The 20,484-nt window shown below is 49.5% G+C and overlaps 1 protein-coding gene across 7 annotated transcripts in view; it reads left to right on the plus strand.

Moving 5' to 3' along the window:
- Positions 1-277: 277 nt before the first annotated feature.
- The window catches only part of ZFR2 (zinc finger RNA binding protein 2), a 48,810-nt gene continuing 28,603 nt past the window's right edge, over positions 278-20,484 (plus strand). For all 7 annotated transcript variants that reach the window (XM_042250153.2, XM_042250154.2, XM_042250155.2 and 4 more), the window contains exon 1: positions 278-464. In XM_042250153.2, coding sequence (XP_042106087.1) covers positions 349-464 — 116 coding nt within the window. In that variant the 5' untranslated portion in view covers positions 278-348. The remainder of the gene's footprint in view (positions 465-20,484) is intronic.

Here is a 20,484-nt window from a genome sequence, read left to right on the forward strand (position 1 = left end):
TATTTCCTTCTCCAATGCAGCCTCGAAATCCCCAAGCTGAGAGATTAAAGGGAAGTCCAATATTGGGCGGGGCTTGCAGCGAGGGGCGGAGCTTGAACCAAATCAAAGAGGGTCGGGTCTGGGACTCAACTGGAAGAGGGTCGCGCCAAAGACCTGATGCTGAGCAGAGGGAAAGTGGGGACTCCGAATAAGGGGAGGGGTTTGCAGCGAGGGGAGGGGTTCGAGGCAAAGATACGCCCTTGGAAGACTAGTAAGTGAGAAGGCGCGAGCTTCGCGAGGGGGGGCGGGGCCTGTGGCGCGTGGCGGGGCGCGAGAGGCACGCGGCCCAGGCGCCGGCAAGATGACGTCATGCGCTGGCGGCCCCGCCCCTTCGCGCCTCCGGGTCGGCGGGCGCTTGGTGGAGACGCCAAGATGGCGGCGAGTAACTATTATGGCTTTGCGCAAGGCGTCAGCTCGCAGTACAGGTAACGGCCCCCGCGCCGCCGGCGCCGTCCGACCCCAACCCCCGCCCCGGGGAGGCCACGGCCCCGAGTTGTTTCTGTCGGGGAGAGCCGGAGGGGTTCCTGACGTGGGAGGGGGCTCTCGGCCTGTCGCGGGGATGGGCCCGAGGGGGAATTGTACCTCAGCGGGCACCGAGGTCTGACCACGGAAGGGGCTGCCCTAGGAGGATGCAGCACCTGAGGTGGGGGAGAGAAGACCGGCGTGGGACGGTACGTGACTGGGTTAGGGGCGGGGCAAGGGCCAAGGACAGAGGGCGGGGGTAGGGCGAGTAGGGAGAAGACTGGCCTGTGAGGGCACCTGGCGGGGCAGGGGGTGGAGCGGAGAGACCTCGGCGGGGAGCAGGGGAGTGGAGGTGCGAACCTGACCCCTGGTTGGGAGGCAGGACAGCCTCGGAGGGGTTCCTGACCAGGCAGGGGGATTTTAAGTTTGGAGAGAGGAACCCTAGCGGGGGGCCAGGGGGTGCTAGAGAACACACAGACCCGGAGGGAGAGACAGAGGCCTGGGGGAGGGGGATAGAGGCCTGACTGGAGGGGCGGGCCGAGACTCAAGGGAGTAGCAGTCTGGACCTGAGGGAAGTCCTGAGATCCCTCGGGGGACGGGAACCATAGGAAGGGTAGAGGGACCTGGAATCCTGGAAGTCAGTGGAGGAGGCCATTGGGTATTTGAGATGTTTTAACAAACTCGGAGAAGGGAATTATTGCCTGGAGGATCCCATGGACAGAGGATCCTGGCGTCCACAGTCTATGGGGTCGCAAAGAGTTGGACGCGACTGAGTGACTAACAGTAAGACTGGGAGGGCTTGCCTGATGGCTCAGTGGTAAAGAATCCGCCCGCCAGTGCAGGAGACACAGGTTCGATCTCTGGGTCGGCAAAATCCCCTGGAGAAGGAAATGGCAACCTACCCCAGTTTTCTTGCCTGGGAAATCCCATGGACAGAGGAGCCTGGCGGGCTACAGTCCCTGGGGAAGCTGAGTCAGACACGACTTAGTGAATAAAATGCAATGCAGTACAACAGACAGGGACCCAAGCATTGGGAGGGGAGAGAAAGGAGCTGAGAGAAGAGCTGGTGGGAGGTGGGGGGGCGTGGGGGTGGGCAGGGACAGGAAGCAGCCCCGGGAAGGAAATATCTAGGGGTAGGGACACATGGAGTGCCTCTGGACCCCAAATGTAAACACACACACCGTTTTCCATGGCTTCTCCTTGGAGCCTCTGTTTGGTCTGTTTTTCAGCTGGCACGCAAGACCAGGTCCCTGGCAGGGATGTAGACAGAGCTGGTGCCCCTGGGGAAAAGGGTCCCCCTCCTCACATCATTTTCATGTGTCACCCTAGGGTTAGTTCCAGCTGGTAGCCTGGCAGAACTTTCTGGGCCAGTCGCTTACAGACTGGATTCGAACTGCCCCTTAGGTAACTGAGAGACTGGTGTCTGCTTGCAGGATGGGCCTGTGTCTCCTGTTTCTTGCATGCTCTGTTTCAGCACGTTGAACACAGGTCAGGCTAGTGGGAAGTCAGTGCCCTCGTCTACCCAGTTGTGATGTTGCCATGTTCGCTCCTGTGGGGTCGGAAGGAACGAGGTCAGGGCTTGGATCCAAGGCTTGTGCGGCTTGCAGAGTTCTTCCTGTTTCCTGTACCCAGAGGATTCTCTAGGTGTAGCATTGACTAGACATAGATTTTCTGACGGGGAAAGGATGTCTAGCCTGCTGTTTCCTGAAACAGAGTGTTGCGTTTTTATGTGCTCTTTCCCTGTTTTCAGCATCCTTGCTGGTGGTCTTACCGCCAGTGCTTAGTTACAGCAGCAGGACTTGGCTAGGCTGTCAGAGACCAAGGCCTTTTTTGGAAATGCTGTGTCCCTCTGCCTGCTTGCTGCCGCTTCTTTCTTTTCTTTCTCTCTGTTTCTCTATTTCTCTTTTTTTTCTTTCTCCATTGCATTCTTCAGTCGGATGTGGAAAATCACTTGAATGTTGTGCTTTCTATTAAGATTATCTTCCAGAGGAGAAATCTGAGAATTGACACTGGTAAAACAGGTAATCTCAGGACTTCAGATTCTTGTCATTCATTTGAATTAAGGTACTTGAACATTTTGATGCAGCTATTGTGTGGATTCTGATAACTTAAGTCATACAGTAAACATCCATGTAACTAAGGATGTGAAACTGTCATGAACTGAATGTCAGATTTGTCTGTGTCTTTAAAATTGTCCGCAAGAAGGTGTGTTATTCCTTAAGTAGATTTAACTAAAACAGAAGCGTAGGAATTATAGCAAAGTAAATTTCAGTCTCACAAAACCTTGAAACAAGATAATCTGCCTTATCTGAATAGTTTTACGTTAACCAGACATTCTCTTTTGGGGGAAACGACTTTTGCTTGAAACCTTCAGCTGCTTTTAAAGTATGTATTTCTTGTGTAATGTGCCATGGAAAAACTGATCAGATAACATTTTGTGAGTACCTGCTTTGTGGTAGTGTTTGGACAGCAGTATTGACAAAGCCCATTTCATGAACTACCAAAGCAAAGACAGCAGTTTATTTCTTAGAGGAATTTTGTGTAGATTTTCTTGGCTTTTAAAACTGGTAACCACGGGGACTTCTCTGGCAGTCCAGTGATTAATACCACGTGCTTCCAGTGTAGGGGGCACAGATTCAATCCCTGGTCCGGGAGCTAATAGCCCACATGCTGCGTGATGCAGCCAAAAAGTAAAAACTTTAAAAAAAGAAAGAAAGAAAAGGATCAAATGCACATTCACTCTTGAACTATAAGAAAAGTTTGTAATTCCTTGTTAATAATGGTGGTTTTCATTTATTTCACCTTATGTGGTCTTTTAGATCTCTTAAGGCTTTTTTAGAGTTAGCGCTGTAAGTTTTCAGAATTAAGGATTAGTCCCATGTGGAAAATTGACAGTGCGTTTAATTTGCACTGAATGCAAGTTTCAGTTGTGAGGCTGAGAGCTGCTCAAGAAATCCGACAGGGCCCTGTGTGAGTTAAGTCATGTTGGTAATGAAAGTATTGAGAGCTCAGAGCTGTCTGGTGGATGTTCACACTGGTGGAACATGACAGGCAGGCCAGATCTACTGTGAACATTTCCCTCTTCTTGCAGATTTTTTTTTTAAGTATTTCTTAGTTTGGCTGCTCCAGGTCTTAGTTGCAGCACTCAGAATCTTTAGCTGTGGCATGTGGGATCATCCTCCCTGATCAGGGCCTGAACCCAGGCAGTTTTGTCAGAACACCACCCGTCTAGTGTAGTTGGTGTCCTCTACCTTTGCATTCTTGTTAAATCTAAGACGGCTGTTGGATTTTGGTGTAATAATTGATTTCCCATCAGGAGCTGGATAAGCTTTTGGCATTTATGTTAATGGCTGGATTCCTTTACCTTGTCAGAAAGTTGGAAGCCTGAGTGACACCCCATCAAACTCCATTAGTGGTACTAACACTGAGGAGTGCTGGTTACCGACTCTCTGTGTTGAGTAAGTCTCAGGCACTTGACATCTCTTCCAGTCCTCCCAGTTATCCTGTGAGCAAGGTGTTCTGACGCCTGTTTTGCTGATAAGGGAATGAGGCTTGGGGTGCAGTAAGTGGTGTAGGATCCCCAGGGTGACAAGCAGTGGGGTCTGGCTAGGCATGCGGGCTGCCATGCCTTTGCCCTTTCGTAGGGCTTACCTGAGTCTTCGAGGTGCTGGTGGTAGCAGACCAAGCGTGACACAGCCGCTTAGCAGTGGGGCCCGCTGGCAGAGACTGGGTTTTGTCATTCTGTAGGTGTTGCCTGGATCCTGCCCCTTTAGTTTGGGTCCTAGTCAGATTGTGGTTTAGGGCCATGTTCTTCAGATCTTGAGAAATGACCTTCTCTGGAGCAGGGAAGCCGAGGAAGCACCTAGTCCAGGGTGGTGGGGATGGTAGTGGTAAGCCAAGCCGTATCTGTTATCTCTCCCAGTCAAAACAGGTAGCTTGGGAAAGGCACTGGGGCCCACGCCAACCATAGGGAGCAGCACAGGAAGACCACCCATTAACACACCTAGGTGGGAGCCTTGCCCTGTCAGGGCGGGCGCAGCATCCAGATTGTACCCTTGCCAGCCTCTGTTGCCTGTACCCACCCCCCCAGCATGCCCCTGCTCTGGTCTCCAGGCCATTCCAGAATAAACCTTCCCCTCCAAGGCCTGTCTGTCCCCTGAACTTAGGTCCCAGGAGCACAAGCTGCCAGGGAGAATCTGATGTCATTGCCCCGGGGACTGGGGTGGGGCTGGTAGGAACATGACCTGACTGCTCCTCAGGAGTACCTTCGTTCACTCCTGATGGGATTAGCTGAAGTGGACCCTGGGAGCACAGGGCACAGGAGTTCTGTTAGAGTGTGACTCCTATCATTTTTTTAAAGGCCCATCTCAGTCAGGCTGAGATACCTGTTAGGGGTTGAGTGAGAGGGGCCCTTGGAAGCCAGCTTTGAGTGGCAGCTCTCAACTTCAGACAAAACCTGATTTCAGGGTATTTTAAGGAAAACCTTTCAAATGATAGGACTGTGTTATCTGTGTTTCTATCACAAGTACATGAGGTACATTGAAAGTTTTTGAAGTGTGGATTTTGAATTTTCATTTTATACATTCTAGAACCAAAAGTCAGCTCATCAACCTCAGAGTATAAGTTAATTCCTAATACAGATTTTTTTTTTTCTCAACATATTCTGTTTCTGAATGTTTTTTAGTTTAGTTTTGTGTTTTGTCTGGATCTACCAGTGTATATATTTAAAATGACCAAAACAGCTACATCAAATTTAAAAGCATTTTCAAATGACCCTTTAAAATTGTTTTTTCACATTGAGTGTAATTGGTGTTCTTCTATGTGGCTGTGGAAGTAAGGACCAAGACCATTGACCTGGATGAATAACTGAAGAGTCCTAAAAAGTAAGGTAGACAGGTAGAAAGGTATTCGTAGACCTTGTATTCACTCTTTGTTTTATATTAATAGATTGAAAGTCTGAAACTTCAGATCAGGGATTGCAGACGGCCTTGTGAGGGGCATACACGTACGTGTATGAATGGAGTCTAAGAGGATAGAGGGTGTATTGGGGGAGGATCACAACGGGGCCTGCACACCCCACCCCCGCCTGTCATTGACTCATGGGACTGAACTTAGAGTCTTCCTGCTTTCCCAGAGAACCCACAATCCCTGTTCTGTGTGAAATCCCCCAAGTTTTAAATACCAGGACCAAATTCATACTGTGTGAGACAGATGACATCTGTTTCCATTCTTTGACCTTCCTTTATGTTCTTGAGGATACAAGAATGTACAGGAAGATAATTAAACAATGTTTAATAAGACAGGAGGATAGGAAGACATTATAGTTTACATTGAATAGTTGAAAGGAACAGTACCTATTTCAACTAGAAGGGGCAGACCTCCATTTCAACTGGTTTTAGTTATTTAAGAAAGTTCTGGGTTTATGTGTGTGTCTGTGTATTAAAAATTAACAACAGTTTTTGTTTTCATCATGACTCTGAGCTCTTTAGATAGCTTATTCATCTGAAGTGAGGAATGATGTCTAATTCAAAACAGAATTAGGAAGCTTTGACAAAGCACAGAGATTTTTTTCTTGTTTCTTTTGTTTTTTGCATGTCTGTGACACCTTAAATCTGAAGGGTGCTCTTTAGTAGAACCTTGGTAGGAAAAGCTTTGGTACCACCCAGGGTCTCATTGTTTGACTGATTGTTTCTTGTTCTGTGCCTTGTACTGAGGCATCTGCCATCAGCCGGGAACTGACCTCTGCCTGTCTTTCTTCTTACACTTGTGTTAGAGGATTTTTGCAAGGTTGCTAGACCTTTTTAAATTAGAAACTTCATTTGTAAATATTTTGGGGAATGGGACTTTTTTTTTTTTTTTTTTTTTGGTAGGTATTTTGCTGCTTTGGGCAGTTTTCTGCCCCCAGAGGTAAGTTGCATTTATGGCACATCACTGTTTACTTGCCTTTTACAATTAACTGTTGACTAAGAATTGAGAAGGCTTCCATGGTGGCTCAGTGGTAGAGAATTTGCCTGCCAGTGCGGGAGGCACAGGTTCAATCCCTGGGTTGGAAACATCCCCTGGAGAAGGAAATGGCAACCCACTCCAGTATTCTCGCCTAGGAAATCCCATGGACAGAGGAGCCTGGCAGGGTACAGTCCGTGGGATTGCAGAAGAATCAGACATGACTTAGAGACTAAATAAGATTTGAGAAATCCCTTGCTTTGGTTCTGCAGCACTTTGTAGTTTGGAAAATCAGTTCCATAGACTGAGATTATCTCCTTGATGGGGAGCAGAATGAACCATAACTTCTCAGACTCTTGGAATGAATGTTTTAAAAAGCCAGTGGCTTCTTTTAAATTTTGAATGTCCTTTGTTGGATCCAGGGTTGGTGGTTCAACATATGTTGTATTTGCTCATGAGGAACTCAGATTGGCTGTCTAGTGGCTGCTCCCTGGGTTGACGCAAGAGGCACATGCGCTAGACCAGCACCAACATGGCTGTGGAGGTTCTTCTGCCCCTTGAAACAGCAGGAGAGGGCTGGAACCACGAATGAGCCCTCGGTGTGCCCAGAGCCGCCTTTTAAGGGTTTGGTTCATTGCAGTAAAGAGGCGCAGCCACACTGATCCCGGTTGACCTGCACTTCTTTGGCGGGGGGGCGGTGTGTGTGTGTACATAACACTTTCTGTTTAGCTTAACCAGCACGTATCAACAAGACGGCGTTCTTAAGCATCTGACCCACAGCGTTAACCATGCAGCCACCCTCCACGTGAGAACTACATTCCTTTTCAGAAGAACAGAAGAGGATTCTTGGAGTTTCACTGCCAAACAACGTGGCTCACCCTTGAGGCTTAGGAAGCTCCCATCAGCGGTCTCAAACCCCTGCCTCGGGAATGTCCAGCCATCCTGTGACTCTTTGTGGAGGCTCAGGCTGGCCCTGACGGGGGAGCTGGGGTCTCCTGACTACATTTCAAAGAAGGTTGCAGACGAGGGCAGAGGAATGAAATTCTCCGTCCTCTTCCTAAGAGCCCAAGGATTTAGTGCATCAAATCTAAAACTTTCCAGGGCGTTTTCTGGGCATCCCTGGATCCGAAATGGGCATTTCATATGGAGAATGCATATAGCTTTCGTGGTTAAAAAAAAAAAAATCCATTAGAAAAAATCAGAATTGTTACGGGTATAAATGTACGGTATGTCATATGTTTTGACATAAAACCCTTGTCAACTGAAGTGCCAAACGAGGTCATCTCTCTGGGTGTGTATATATGCGTGTACACACAAAATAACAGATGTGATCTCATTGCCAATAAAACATCTGAACACCTCCTCCCTGATGAATGTCTTGAGTGAGCATGTTAGCCTTACCCTAACCCTAACCCCTGAATGTTCCTCAGCCATGTGAGGAGTCACAGACACACCTGGGGAGCTGACCTGGGTCAGGATGCCGAAGCCAGGGTTTTCTCCCCATAGCCCTGCAGAGTTTGTGATCATCTAGGCTGAGATGTCTAACTGTCCCGCACTCAGGTTTAACCCCTCAGTCTGGTTTAGTTTAAGCCACAGGATGGGCAGGGGGAGTGTTAGGAGCAGGGCTAATAAATGAGTGAGTGAAGATCTCTGCCCTGGAGGGAAGAGTCCTTGATTTTTTTTTTTTTTTAAATGTGGACCATTTTGTAAAGTCTTTATTGAATTTGTTACAGTATTGTAACAAATACTGTTAAAATAGTAAACTGTTAACTGTTAACTTCTGTATTATGTCTTGATTTTTTGGCCGTGAGGTGTGCAGGATCTGAGCTCCCTGACCAGGGATCAAACCTGCAGCCCCTGCTTTAGAAGGTGGACTCTTAGCCACGGGACCACCAGGGAAGCCCGTGATTTTATTTATTTATTTATTTTAACACCTATAGCTGATTAATGACGTGGTGGTGGTTTAAGGCGAATAGCGAAGGGACTCCGCCATACATATACATGTATATCCTTTCTCCCCCCAGCTCCCCTTCCATCCAGGCTGGCACATAACATTGAGCAGAAGTTCAATGTGCTATACAATAGGTGGGAAGTCCACAATTTTAAAAGAAATTATTGTGTGAGGTTTCTCACCACTGTGTTTCCAGGAAAATCTTTTTTTTCCACTTGATTTTTTCTGCCCCAAACTCTGCGTGTTTCTGATCCTGTGTGTGTTCTCACTGTGAACGATTCTTGGAAAGCAGTCTCCGGCAGAGTTGTTACGGCAAACCTGGAATGACCTCTCGTTCCTCCTGACGGTCCCTGGGACATTTCACCTGCCTGTAGATCCCTCAGGTGTGTGCCCTTCTGAAGTGAGGTCTGTGCTCAAGATCCGACATGTCCTTCATGGTTGGCCTTATGGGAGCAACCAGAGTGTGTCCCATGGGAGAGACCCCCAGGTCGGGAAACCTAGCCTCCCCAGATGTATCCCCTCCATGTCCCCATCAGCTCGGTGACTCACTGAACAAAATGACATCCATGGGTCTCTCCATTCTAAAATTTTATGACTCCGCACTTCCAGTGCAGGGCGCTCCAGTTTGATCCTTGGTCCAGGAATTAAGATCCCACATGCCATGTGACACAAAAATTAACAAGTAAATACAATAAGAATAATAAAACAAGTTTTAAAAATTTTATCTAGATGTTTAGTCACCCAAAAAAGCCGGCTCCCTGAAACAGAATTTAGACCAGAAAGCCATCAGAGGATACTTACCTGGGGCCCATAGATGAGGACGCCAGCTAGGACTTTGAGTCTTTGTCACTCAGACGTGCTTCAGCCTTGCTCTTCCTGAGCCCACAGGTGCTGGCGCCTTCCTGCAGCTTCCTGCCTCAGCTCCCCGCTCCCAGGCAGGGCAGGGCAGGTGGCAACCGCTGGGTCCTCGTCACAAGGACCGTGTCCTGAGCGCTGTGTTGCAGTGGCACACCCTGTGAGCAGCAGATGAGCACACAGCAGCAGCCGCAGCCGGGGCCCCTGGCTTAGGGGAGGCTTCACCTGGGGTCAGTTCATGACTGCATTCCTCAACACTCCCTCCCAGTGCCCTGCTCTTGCTCGGGAATCTCCTGCAGACCACGCTGGATTCTCATACCTGCTCTCTGCAGTGGGTTTTTTTTTTTGCTTGCTATATTTGAATTGGAGTAGGAAATGGAAACCCACTCCAGTATTATTCTTGCCTGGAAAATTCTGTGGACAGAGGAGCCTGGCAGGCTACAGTCTGTGGAGTCGCAAAGAGTCAGACATGACTGAGTACAAAAAAAATATTTAGATTTGGAGCCAATACTGGGAGGCTTTTCAGAAATTTCTAGGGGATTGCTTAAAATGGGAAGAGCTGGCCGTCCTGGGAGGCCTTGTGAGCTCCGGTGCGAGGCACTGTAGCACAGGAGCTTTTGTTTGTCACACTCTCCCAAAAGGTAGGCGTTCCATTCTCAGGTGAGTAAACTGAGGTCAGGAAAGACTAAGTGACTCGCTCAAGGCCCCACAGTGAGCAGAGACAGGGTTGGAAACCAGGTGGTGTGGCTGCTGTCCCAGCCCCTAGGTTGCAGCGCTCCCAGTTCCTAGCTTGAAACCCTATCAGCTTTTCCCTGGTCCCTGGCCCTCAGTCCTCACGCAGAGCCCTTGGATCCTCAGCCGCTTCCTTCCGCCTTGCTCTCAGGGCACATCTCATTTGTTCCTGTGCAGTTTTCATCTTGAGGGGACTGACGACAGGGGGCGGTCTTGCCCTTGAAAGAACATTGATTACATTCCTCTCCCCAGCCCCACTTCGAGAGAAGGGAATATGCCATGTCATGCAGGGCCAAATAAACTGCCTTTTACCCTCTCCCCCATGGGAGAGCAATGTCCTTCCAAATTACCTGGGCCTGTGAAGCCCCAGGTAATTACAGGCAAAACTATGCCATGTCCAGGGCATCTGAGAGGGCAGGAAGTCACAGCTTTCATCTCATTCTTAAAAGGATCCTGAAAAAGGCTATTAGAAACTGACCTCTCGGGACTTCCCTTGTCTGGTCAAGCAGTTAAGACTCCACACTTCCCTGCAGGGGGTGTGGGTTTGATCCCTGATTGGGGAACTCAGATCCTGCATGCCACGTATCACAGCCAAAAAAATTAGAAATTGACTTCTCACCAAGGGGAGCTAGAGAAGAGGTGTGGGGATTACCCCTTCAAACTTGGAGCAGGGAGCTTGGGCGGGAGTGACAGCCTCCACTGCTAACTTACCTGCCGCTCCCCTCCCCACCGCCCCCAGACGTTAGCCTCTAATCCCCCGCCCCTGGGCACCCCGACCTTGCAGACCTGAATCTCTTCAGCAGCAGCCCTGCTGATGTCCAGGCCAGATTTTTCCCTGTGGGGCCATCCTGGGCACTGTGGGGTGTTGAGCAGCATCCCTGGCCCCCACTTATCAATGCCAGGAGCCCCCCAAAGTAACCAAAAATGTCCCCACTATCACCCTGTGTCCCCTTGGGGCATGATCACCCCAGATGAGAACGCTGATCTAGATTACCTAGGTTTTGACAACCATACGGGTCAAGCCTGTGGAGGATTTCCCATGAACTGTTTTTTGGCACTCCCAGCTCCTAAAACCTCCATGTGGTAGATCTGTGGCCAAAACACCCCTGTCATTTATGTCTTTCCTTCTTACGGTATTGGTTTAGTTGCTAAGTTGTGTCAGCTTCTGTGACCCCATGAACGGTAGCCTGCCAGTCTCCTCTGTCCATGGGATTTCCAAGGCAAGAATATTGGAGTAGATTGCCATTTCCTTCTCCAGGGGATCTTCCTGACTCAGGGATCAAACTTGAGTCTCCTGCATTGGAAGGTAGATTCTTCACCACTGAGCCACCAGGAAGGAATTCCTTCTTACATTCTTTCCACTGGGACCTTGCACTCTTCCCATTGGGAAAATACATCTATTTCCCTGGCCCTGGAGCCAGGCTTTCTCATGCCTCTCCTTGGCCCATAGATTGCAGTGGAAGTGATATCACCATATGTGCATATATGGAAGGTTTATGTCCCCCCTCAAATTTATATATTGAACCTAACCCGTAAGTTGATGGTGTTAGGAAGTGGTGCCTTTTGAGTGGTGATAAGGTCATGAGGACAGTGCCTCTTGAATGGGATTAGTGCCCTTTTAAAGGGACCCCAGAGAGCCCTCTCATCCCTTGTGAAGTGCCATGTGAAGACACTGCAAGAAGGTAGCCATCTCTGAACCAGGACTCGGGCTTTCAGCAGACACTGGATCCCACTGGAGGAGGTGATGCCACAGGGAGGAGGGCCTTGGTGCAGGCCCTGCTCTCCAGGAGCAGAGCTGCCTGCCACCGACCTCAGTTGCAGCCCAGCCCAGTGCAGCCCACAGGGTGAAGAGCAAAGTAATGGGTAGCTGTTTTGTTTGTTTGTCTTTGGCTCAGCCACATGGCCCGTGAGATCTGAGTTCCCCAACCAGGGATTGAACCCACACCCCATTCGTTGGAAGCTTGAAGTCTTAACCACTGGACCACCAGGGAAGTCCCAATGATGGCTATTTTAAGCCAGGGGTCAGCAAACCTTGTCTGTAAAGGGTCAGAGGGTAAATATTTTCCACTCTGTGGGTGTCTTAGTTCAGTCTGCTGTGACCAAACACCACAGACTGGATGACTTGTAAGTAACAGTTTATTCCTCTGAGTTCTCATGGCTGGAGGTCTGCCATCGGGGCACAGACAGGGCTGGGCTCTGCTGAGAACCCTCTCCGGGCTGCAGACACTGACTTCTGTTTGTCCTCACATAAAGGAGCGCAGAGGATGGAGGAAGCCCTCCTGTGACTTTTTAACTTTTTATTTTGTTTTGGGGTGTAGCTGATTCACATTGTTGTAATAGTTTCAGTTGAACAGATAAGAGACTCAGCCATACATATACATGTATTCATTCTCCCCCAAACTCCCCTCCCATCCAGGCTGCCGCATAACATTGAGCAGAGTTCCCTGTGCTATACATAGGTTCTTGCTGGTTATCCATTTTAAACATAGCAGTGTGTATGTGCCCATCCCAAATTCCCTAACTATCCTTTTCCCCCATCCTTCCCCCCACCAACCGTAAATTCCCATAAATTAATTCTCTCAGTCTGTGAGTCTTTTTCTATTTTGTAAGTGAGTTCATTTGTATTATTTCTTTTGAGATTCCACATATAAGGGATGTCATTCGATATTTCTCCTCCGTCTGATTCACTTTCGTCCTATGACTTTTATAAGGTCACTGATCCCATCTCAGGGGCCGCACCCTCATGACCTCATCTAATGCTAAATTACCTCCTAAAGGCCCCACCTCCTAACATATTCAGGGGAAGGGGGTTCAGCATAATAGTTTTGCAGAGACACGGACGTTCAGCCCACAGCAGCAGACTGTACCATACATGTCGCCACTACAGAGCTCTGCCACCCTAGGGTGGAAGCAGCTGAAGACGAGATGTAAACAAGCGGATGAGGCTGTGGGCCATCAAAACTTATATTTTGACACTGATGTGAATTTCGTATACTTTTCACGTGTCATGAAATCGTACTCTCTTAACCCTCTCCAACCACTTAAAAATGCAAAATCCATTCTCTGCTCATGGTCTGTGCGAAAACAGGCAGTGGGCAGGTGTGGCCACACTGTCCAAGCCTTGCTGTAAATCCCTTCCGTTTCTCTACCGGTCTAGCTGGGGCTCCACCATGCCACTCCTGAGAGGGGTGTGAGGCCATAGGACCTGCACATCCCCTACCACCCCCGCCCCACAGCTTCAGGGCATCTGTGCTCTGCTTCCTCACAGAGCTTGCTCTGCTAAATAAATGCCAGGACACCCGTGATCCTCCCAGGCCATGCTGTTGTGAGCAGTGACTTAGCATATGGTGGGCCTAGTGTTCCCTTTGGGATCACAGCTACTGCTCTGATCATTGTCACCAAACATTTATTTACTTGACTGCTTGGCAAGCCCCCATTTAGGTGTTTGCAAAGCTCTCGACTACCAGCCACCAGCATGGCCGGACTTTGTGCAGGAGGCCTGAAATCTTGTGTGTCTTCTCCCCACTTCCACCAGGCTGGTTGAGGCCCATGTGTGTCATGTCCTTTAAGGACCCTCAGCTTCTCCCATCCACAGCCCTCACTGCCTGTCTAGTCAGTCCGCTTGGGTAACAGAGCACCACAGACTGGGCAGCCTAAACAACGCATATATTGCTCACAGTCTGGAAGCTGCATGTTCAAGACCAAGGTGCCGGCAGGGTTGGTTACTCCCAAGGCCTCTCTCCTTGGCCCACAGATGGCTGCCTTCTTCCCACGTCCTCGTGTGGTCTTCCCTCTGTGCAGGCATCCCCAGTGTGTCTTCTCATAAGAACCCCAGCCTCACAGGATGAGGACCCCACCCTTATAGCTTCATTTAATTCTGTAAGGACTGTATCTCCAAACAAGTCACATTGGGGTTAGGGCTTCTTGTGAACTTAGGGGAGGGCACGATTCAGAGCATAGCACCCCGTTAGTGCCCTGAAACAGGACAGATCTCATCCTAAGAAACCTCAGTGACTCCCATATTCTGCCTGGCATCCCCGAGCCCACTGCCCAGCCTCCTGTCACCCACAGCTCCTCCATGCCTCCACACACAGGGCTGTTCTGCCAACCTCCGTGTTCATCTCCCATCCCCACATGTGTGCCAGGCCCTGCTCTCAGCCTGGGGGCTGCATCTGAACCCCTCTCTGGAACCCCAGAAACCTCCATAATCAGGCCTTTCATGTCCGGGGTTGGAGGAGGAGGCTTTTGCCACCCGCCCGGCTGTCAGCACAGCCATCCTCCCAAACAGCATGTTTCCATCTCCCCTGCCCCTACCCCAGCATCTCAGCTATTCCCTCAGGAGAGGTGCTTCCTCCTGTCATCTGAGCAGATGGGAGAGTGACCGCTGGTAAGGTTAAGGGTGTTTCACCATCCCAAATAAAACTCAGAGCTGGGACTCCCCTGGGGGTCCAGTGGCTGAGACTCTTTGCTCCCAATGCCAGGGGCCCGGGTTCGCTCCCTGGTTAGGGAACTAGATCCCACATGCTGCAACTGAAGATTCTGAGTGCTGCAACTAAGCCCCAGCGCAGCCAAAAAACAAACCTCAAAGCTGATGTATACTCAGCCCTGTGCATCTCACAGCCAACCAGCCTTCTCACAGCTGTGACCTTTGCCTGCCTTCATAATAAACCTGATGGGAGCACCCTGCAGGGCACAGGAACACCTGAGGTCTCCCAGCACTGAGTCACATCAAGGCCATCTGTGGGCAGACGCTCCTCTTGTCCTTGACTTTGGTTTAGCCTGTGCTAAGTCGTTTCAGTCATGTCCAGCTCTTTTGCAAACCCATGGACTGTAGCCCAACAGTCTTCTCTGTCCATGGGATTCTCCAGGCAACAATACTGCAGTGGGTTGCCATTTCCTTCTCCAAGGGATCTTCCCGATCCAAGGATCAAACCCATGTCTTTTATGTCTCCTACACTGGCATGTGAGTTCTTTACCATTAGCACCACCTGGGAAGCAGTCTTCAAACCTCAGGGTGTGTAATCATCACTACTTGGGGTTGTACACAACCAAAACGTGTCTTGAGTTCTCAGTTTGTGCCTGCAGATGTGCTGTCTTGAGCCTGATACCCAGTCAGACAGCAGCCCGCAGCGACCCAGGGGTCCATCCGAAACCGGGTCTAGACCAGGCATAGTTGATCACGTGACGCCACCCATCGCGGCCTGAGTCTCAAAGCTGGTGCCCTGGGACTGGGCATGTCTTAGACCAGTAGCTCTCAATCGGTGTTTGGGAGTATCTCTGGTTGTCACGACTGTGGGCGCTCCCGGCACTGAGTGGGTGGAGGCCAGGGACGCTGTTCCAAAGCCTGAAGTGCCCAGGACGGTCCCCCACGGAGAGAGATGGGGGTCACAGTGTCAACAGGACCAGGAGCAATAAACCCTGCCCTAAATAGAGCAGGCCATCGAATCTTCTGGCATGAGCAAGGTCAACAACCGCCCTCCTCAGTGGTTCCCTGCATGGGGCCCCCACTGGATGGAGACAGCTTTTAACCTGAGCTCGGCCACTGCAGCAGCCAGTGAAGAGCACCCCAAAACGGTCTCGGCTTCTGCGTTGGGGCCCTCAGCTAAGGGATGACAAGAGTCACCCTTCCACCCAGGAGACACTTGCCTCTGCCTCCTCAGCTGGCACCACTCAGTGCACTGGGCTTCAGGGATGGAGGTGGGGGCCCGTGGCATGCTGGGAAGCTTGCGACTCCCCTGGCCATCCAGGGATTGAGAATCCGCTTTCACATGCAGGGGATGTGGGCTCCACCCCTGGTCGGGGAACAAAGATCCCATCTGCCTCAGGGAAACTAAGCCCACATGCTGTAACTACTGAGCCTGTGCACTGCAACAAGAGAAAGCCCTTGAGCTGCCACTAAGACCTAGGGCAGCTAAAAAAAAAAAAAAAAAAATCTTTTAAAAAGAAGAAGAAGGAAGTGTCAGTGTGCCGTGCTGATGGCCTCTTCCCCAGCAGAGGCAGCAGGGCTCAGTCCAGAGAGCTCCAGTTCTGTCCTTGCAGCTTGGACAGCTCAGACCGCCTTGGTGAGCCTTGTGGGTGGCTTCAACAGCATAGCCTTTTATCATCCTCCCAAAGTCCATGCCCTCCATTTTCCTTGCCGGTTTGGGCTGGGACCACCCCTGTCCCAAGGACTGTCCCATGTGACTGAGTCAGGAGAAGGTGGCCCCAGCTCCCCGACAAATCCTGGTGGAGCTGAAGCAGGCGCCTTTGCCCCATTGTCCTCAACCGTGCCCTGGTTGGAGCTGGTGGGACCCAGGCAGCACAACAAGCCCTGAGGGGAAGCTGGCACAAGGAGACATGTATAGAACATGCACAGCACGCAGGTGACGGTAGAAAATTGCAAATAGCATGTGGTGGTTTAAAAACATAGCCATGGGGACTTCCCTGGGGAGTCCAGTGGTTAAACACTCCACTGCAGGGGGTGCCGGGGGAGCAGGATCAATCCTGGGTCGGGTAACTGAGATCCGGCGTGTCTCACGATGTGGCCAAAAATTAAAAAATATAATAGGAATCTTTAAAAAGATAATAAAAATTTTCCATAAGTTCTCATATTCAACATATAAATAAGCTCACTCCTTCCTTCCTAAGTTGGGGCCTAATCCTATCCCCTTGAGGGTGGGGTGGATTCAGTGGTTCACTTCTTTTTCTTTTTTTTAATTTCTTGGCCATGCCACCTAGCATATGGGATCTAGTTCATTGTGCACATGCATGCTAAGTTGCTTCAGTCACGTCCAACTCTTTGTGTCCCTATGAACTGTGGTCTTCCGGGCTCATCTGTTCTCCAGGCAAGAATACTGGAGCGGGTTGCCATGCCCTCCTCCAGGGGATCTTCCCAACCCAGGGATGAAACCCACGTCTCTTATGTCTCCTGCATTGGCAGGCAGGTTCTTTACCATGAGCACCGCCTGGGAAGCCCCTCTAGTTCTCTGGCCAGGGATCAAATCCATGTCTCCTGCATTGGAAGCCCAGAGTCTTAACCTCTGGACCACCAGGGAAGTCCCTCAGTGGTTCACTTCTAACACAGAATGTGGCGGAAGTCATGCCATGCGATGTCTAAAGCTGGGTCATAACAAGGATAGCTTCCGTCTGGTCCTTCCCCTCTCTCCCTCATTCTGGGGGAAGCAGGTCGCCATGTTGTAAGAACACCCAAGCAGCACTGGGGAATCACCAACCTCCCCACCGCGTAAAGGAGCCATGCTGGAAGCAGCGCCCACTACCCCAGTCGAGCCTTCAGACGATGCTGCCCCAGCCAGCGGCTGCTTGGCAACTTCATGAAGACCCTGAGTCAGAGCCCACCCACACAACCCCCAAATTCTGACCCACAGAAACTATGAAGATGGATGATAACTACTGTTTGGAGCCACATCGCTGGGGGTAGTTCTCTAAATTGAAGTGTAATCACTTATAATAATCTGTTAGTTTCAGGTATGTAACATAGAAATTTGATATATTTTTATGCTTTACAGAATGGTCACCAGGATAAAGTCTAGTTATCGTCTGCCACCATGCAAATTTATCAACTGTATTTATTTATAAATATGTCCATATTAATAACTACTGTTAAATATAGTATTACATATTTATTAATAATAATATTAAATGTGTCTTTATTGCAGTATTATTGACTATATTCCCCATGCTGCATATTACATTCCTGTGGCTTATTTAAGGACTGGTAGTGTCTCCCTCCATCTCCCTTACCTATTTCCCTCATCTGCCTGCCCCGCCTCCCTCTGGCTACCACCAGGTTGTTCTCTGTAAATACGAGTCTGCTTCTGCTTTGTCGTGTCCCTTCATCTGTTTTATAGATTCCTCATGTAAGTGGGATCACGTGTTGTTTGTCCTCCTCTGACTTGTTTCACTCAGCATACTACTCTGTTGTCAAAAATAGCAAGGTTTCATTCTTTCTTATAGCTGAGTAATGTTCTGTCGTGCACACACAGGCCTGTGTGTGTACTTAAGTGTCTGTTGTTAGAGGAGTGGATAAAGATACATACATCTTCTTTATCTGTTCATCTACCATGGACACTTAGGTCAATTCCATATCTTGGTTATTGTAAATAATGCTGCAGTGAGCACTGAGCTGTATAATCTTTTCACTTAGAAGATTACCCAGAAATGAAATTGTTGGATCATGTGTTAGTTCTATTTTTAGCTTTTTGAGGCGCCTTCAAACTGTTTTCCATAGTGGCTGCACCAATTGACGTTTATCGGGGGTAATTTTTAACTCTCCGATAGCTAACTGATACATAATATAGATACCATCCAATAGTAAAATAGGCAAATGAACTGTGATAGAGTCAAACAAATGAATAGCCTTTATGGTTTGAGAGGCCCAGGGCAAAAGCACAAATGGAAGCTGGCATGCCATGTCCTAACATTTCAACATTATGGACCAAGCTGGCAAAAATTAGATACCATATGTCCTGTCCCACCTACCTCAACAAATATACCTTTCTAATGAGCAAGGAAAAAAAAAGTGACATTGGTTTATAGCTATCAAATCATCATAGGTTACTATTGAGTGTGCCTGGTGCTGCGTTGGTGATGTTTGGGTGTCTGAAATAAAAACATACTGATTCGTAAATGATTATATATTCTGTAAACTTTATGTTAGGTGCTTTCTTTTCAGTATGAATGATGTTTGTGTAATCAAGATTTTCACATCATTTGAGTTTTGTTACAATAATGACCTGAAGCAGCTGGTGTGGGCTGACTTGTGTTGCATAAAATTCATATTTGGCCATTAGGTTTGGGGCATCAGGACTTCAGTCCTAACTAAAGAATGTGACTGTAGAAGATAGGGTTTTTGAAGAGAGAATTACAGTGTAATGAGGTATTGTGTGTGTGTGTTTGGTCGTATCCAACTCTGTGACCTTATGGACTGTAGCCCTCCAGGCTCCTCCGTCCATGGGATTTCCCAGGCAAGAGTACTGGAGTGGGTTGCCATTTCCTTCTCCAGGGGATCTTCCCTGGATCTTTCGACCCAGGGATTGAACACTTGTCTCCTGCATCAGTAGGTGCGTTCTTTACCACTGAACCACCAGGGAAGCTATAAATGAGCTATTAGGATGGCCCTGATCCAATATGCCTAGTGTCCTTATAAGAGGAGGAGATTAGGGGACCTCCCTGCTGGTCCAGTGGCCAAGACTCCATGCTCCCAACGCGGGGGGCCCAGGGTTTGATCCCTGGTCAGGGAACTAGATCCCACATGCTGAGACTAAAAGATAACCTGCATGCCACAGTGAAGGTCGAAGATCCCATGTGCTGCAGCTAAGACCTTGCACAGCCAAATAAGTCAAAAGAGAGAGATTAGGACACAGACACAGACTCATACAGGGGGACCATATCAGGACGTGGGGAGAAGGACCCCAGCAGCCTGGGGGCCAGGACACTGCCTATCGGGTCGCTTCCATCCACCATTCCCCATGCTGATATTTCCTGAGTGCCTGCCATGTGCCAGGTGCCCCTGTGGTGCCGGGAGATGGCCTGAGACCCACTGCAGTTCCTGGGGCTCCACAGTGATAGAAGTGGCGGTGGAAGGATTACATCAGGCAATGCTGGGAGGAAAAATGAAGCAGATGACGGGGGGCAGGGTGATGAGTTCCAGGATACCGCTGCTCTCCTCCAAGGGCTCAGGGAGGGCTGGAGGAGGAGGCGAGTGAGCGGTGTGGGCGGGGATGGGGCCGAGGACCTTGGGAAGCTCTGAGCAGGACGGTGACCCAGTCAGGTCTGTGCTTGAAGAGGACCCTTTTGGCTGCCAGGAGGAATGAGGAGCTGCTGGCCAGGAGCTGGGCAGGGTCCTGGCAGGGCAATGCAGTGGGCTCTGCTTGGCCCTCCGCGCCCCCAGCATGGCCGGAATAACACACCTCCAGTGTGGCCCTCACTTCTCCATGGGTCTCCCACTGGGCAGGAATGGCACTGTGGGCGCCCTGTGTGAGCCTAGTGTCGGCCCAGAATGTGTGTGAAGGCACAGTGGGCCGGTGCTGCCGGCCGTCGTCCCTCCGCACCCTGGGTCTGCCTGGCCCCGGGCTGGGCACACACGTCGCCTCATCCCCTACGGGGTTTGTGAGAACTTTCTTCTTTCAAAAGTTGAAGCATAGTTGATCTACAATATTGTGTTAGTTTCAGGTGCACCGCAAAGTGATTCAGTATTTTCAGATTTCCTGTCATTATAGATTATGATATAATAAGATGTTGAACATAGTCCCCCATGCTATCTACTTTAATACATAATAGTATATATCTGTTAATCCCGTACTCCCAGTTTATCCCTCACTCCCCTCCCCTTTGGTAAATGTAAAGTTTTCCGTGTCTGTGTGGCTGGTTCTGTTTTGTGAATAAATTCATTTATTATTTTTAGATTCCACATATAAATGATAGCACATATTTGTCTTTCTCTGACTCACTTCACTTAATATGATAACCTCTAGGTCCATCCATGTTGGAAATGGCAGTATTTC

The sequence above is a fragment of the Ovis aries genome, chromosome 5 (genome assembly GCF_016772045.2).
Source record: "Ovis aries strain OAR_USU_Benz2616 breed Rambouillet chromosome 5, ARS-UI_Ramb_v3.0, whole genome shotgun sequence".
In the NCBI taxonomy this organism is placed as follows: Eukaryota; Metazoa; Chordata; class Mammalia; order Artiodactyla; family Bovidae; genus Ovis; species Ovis aries.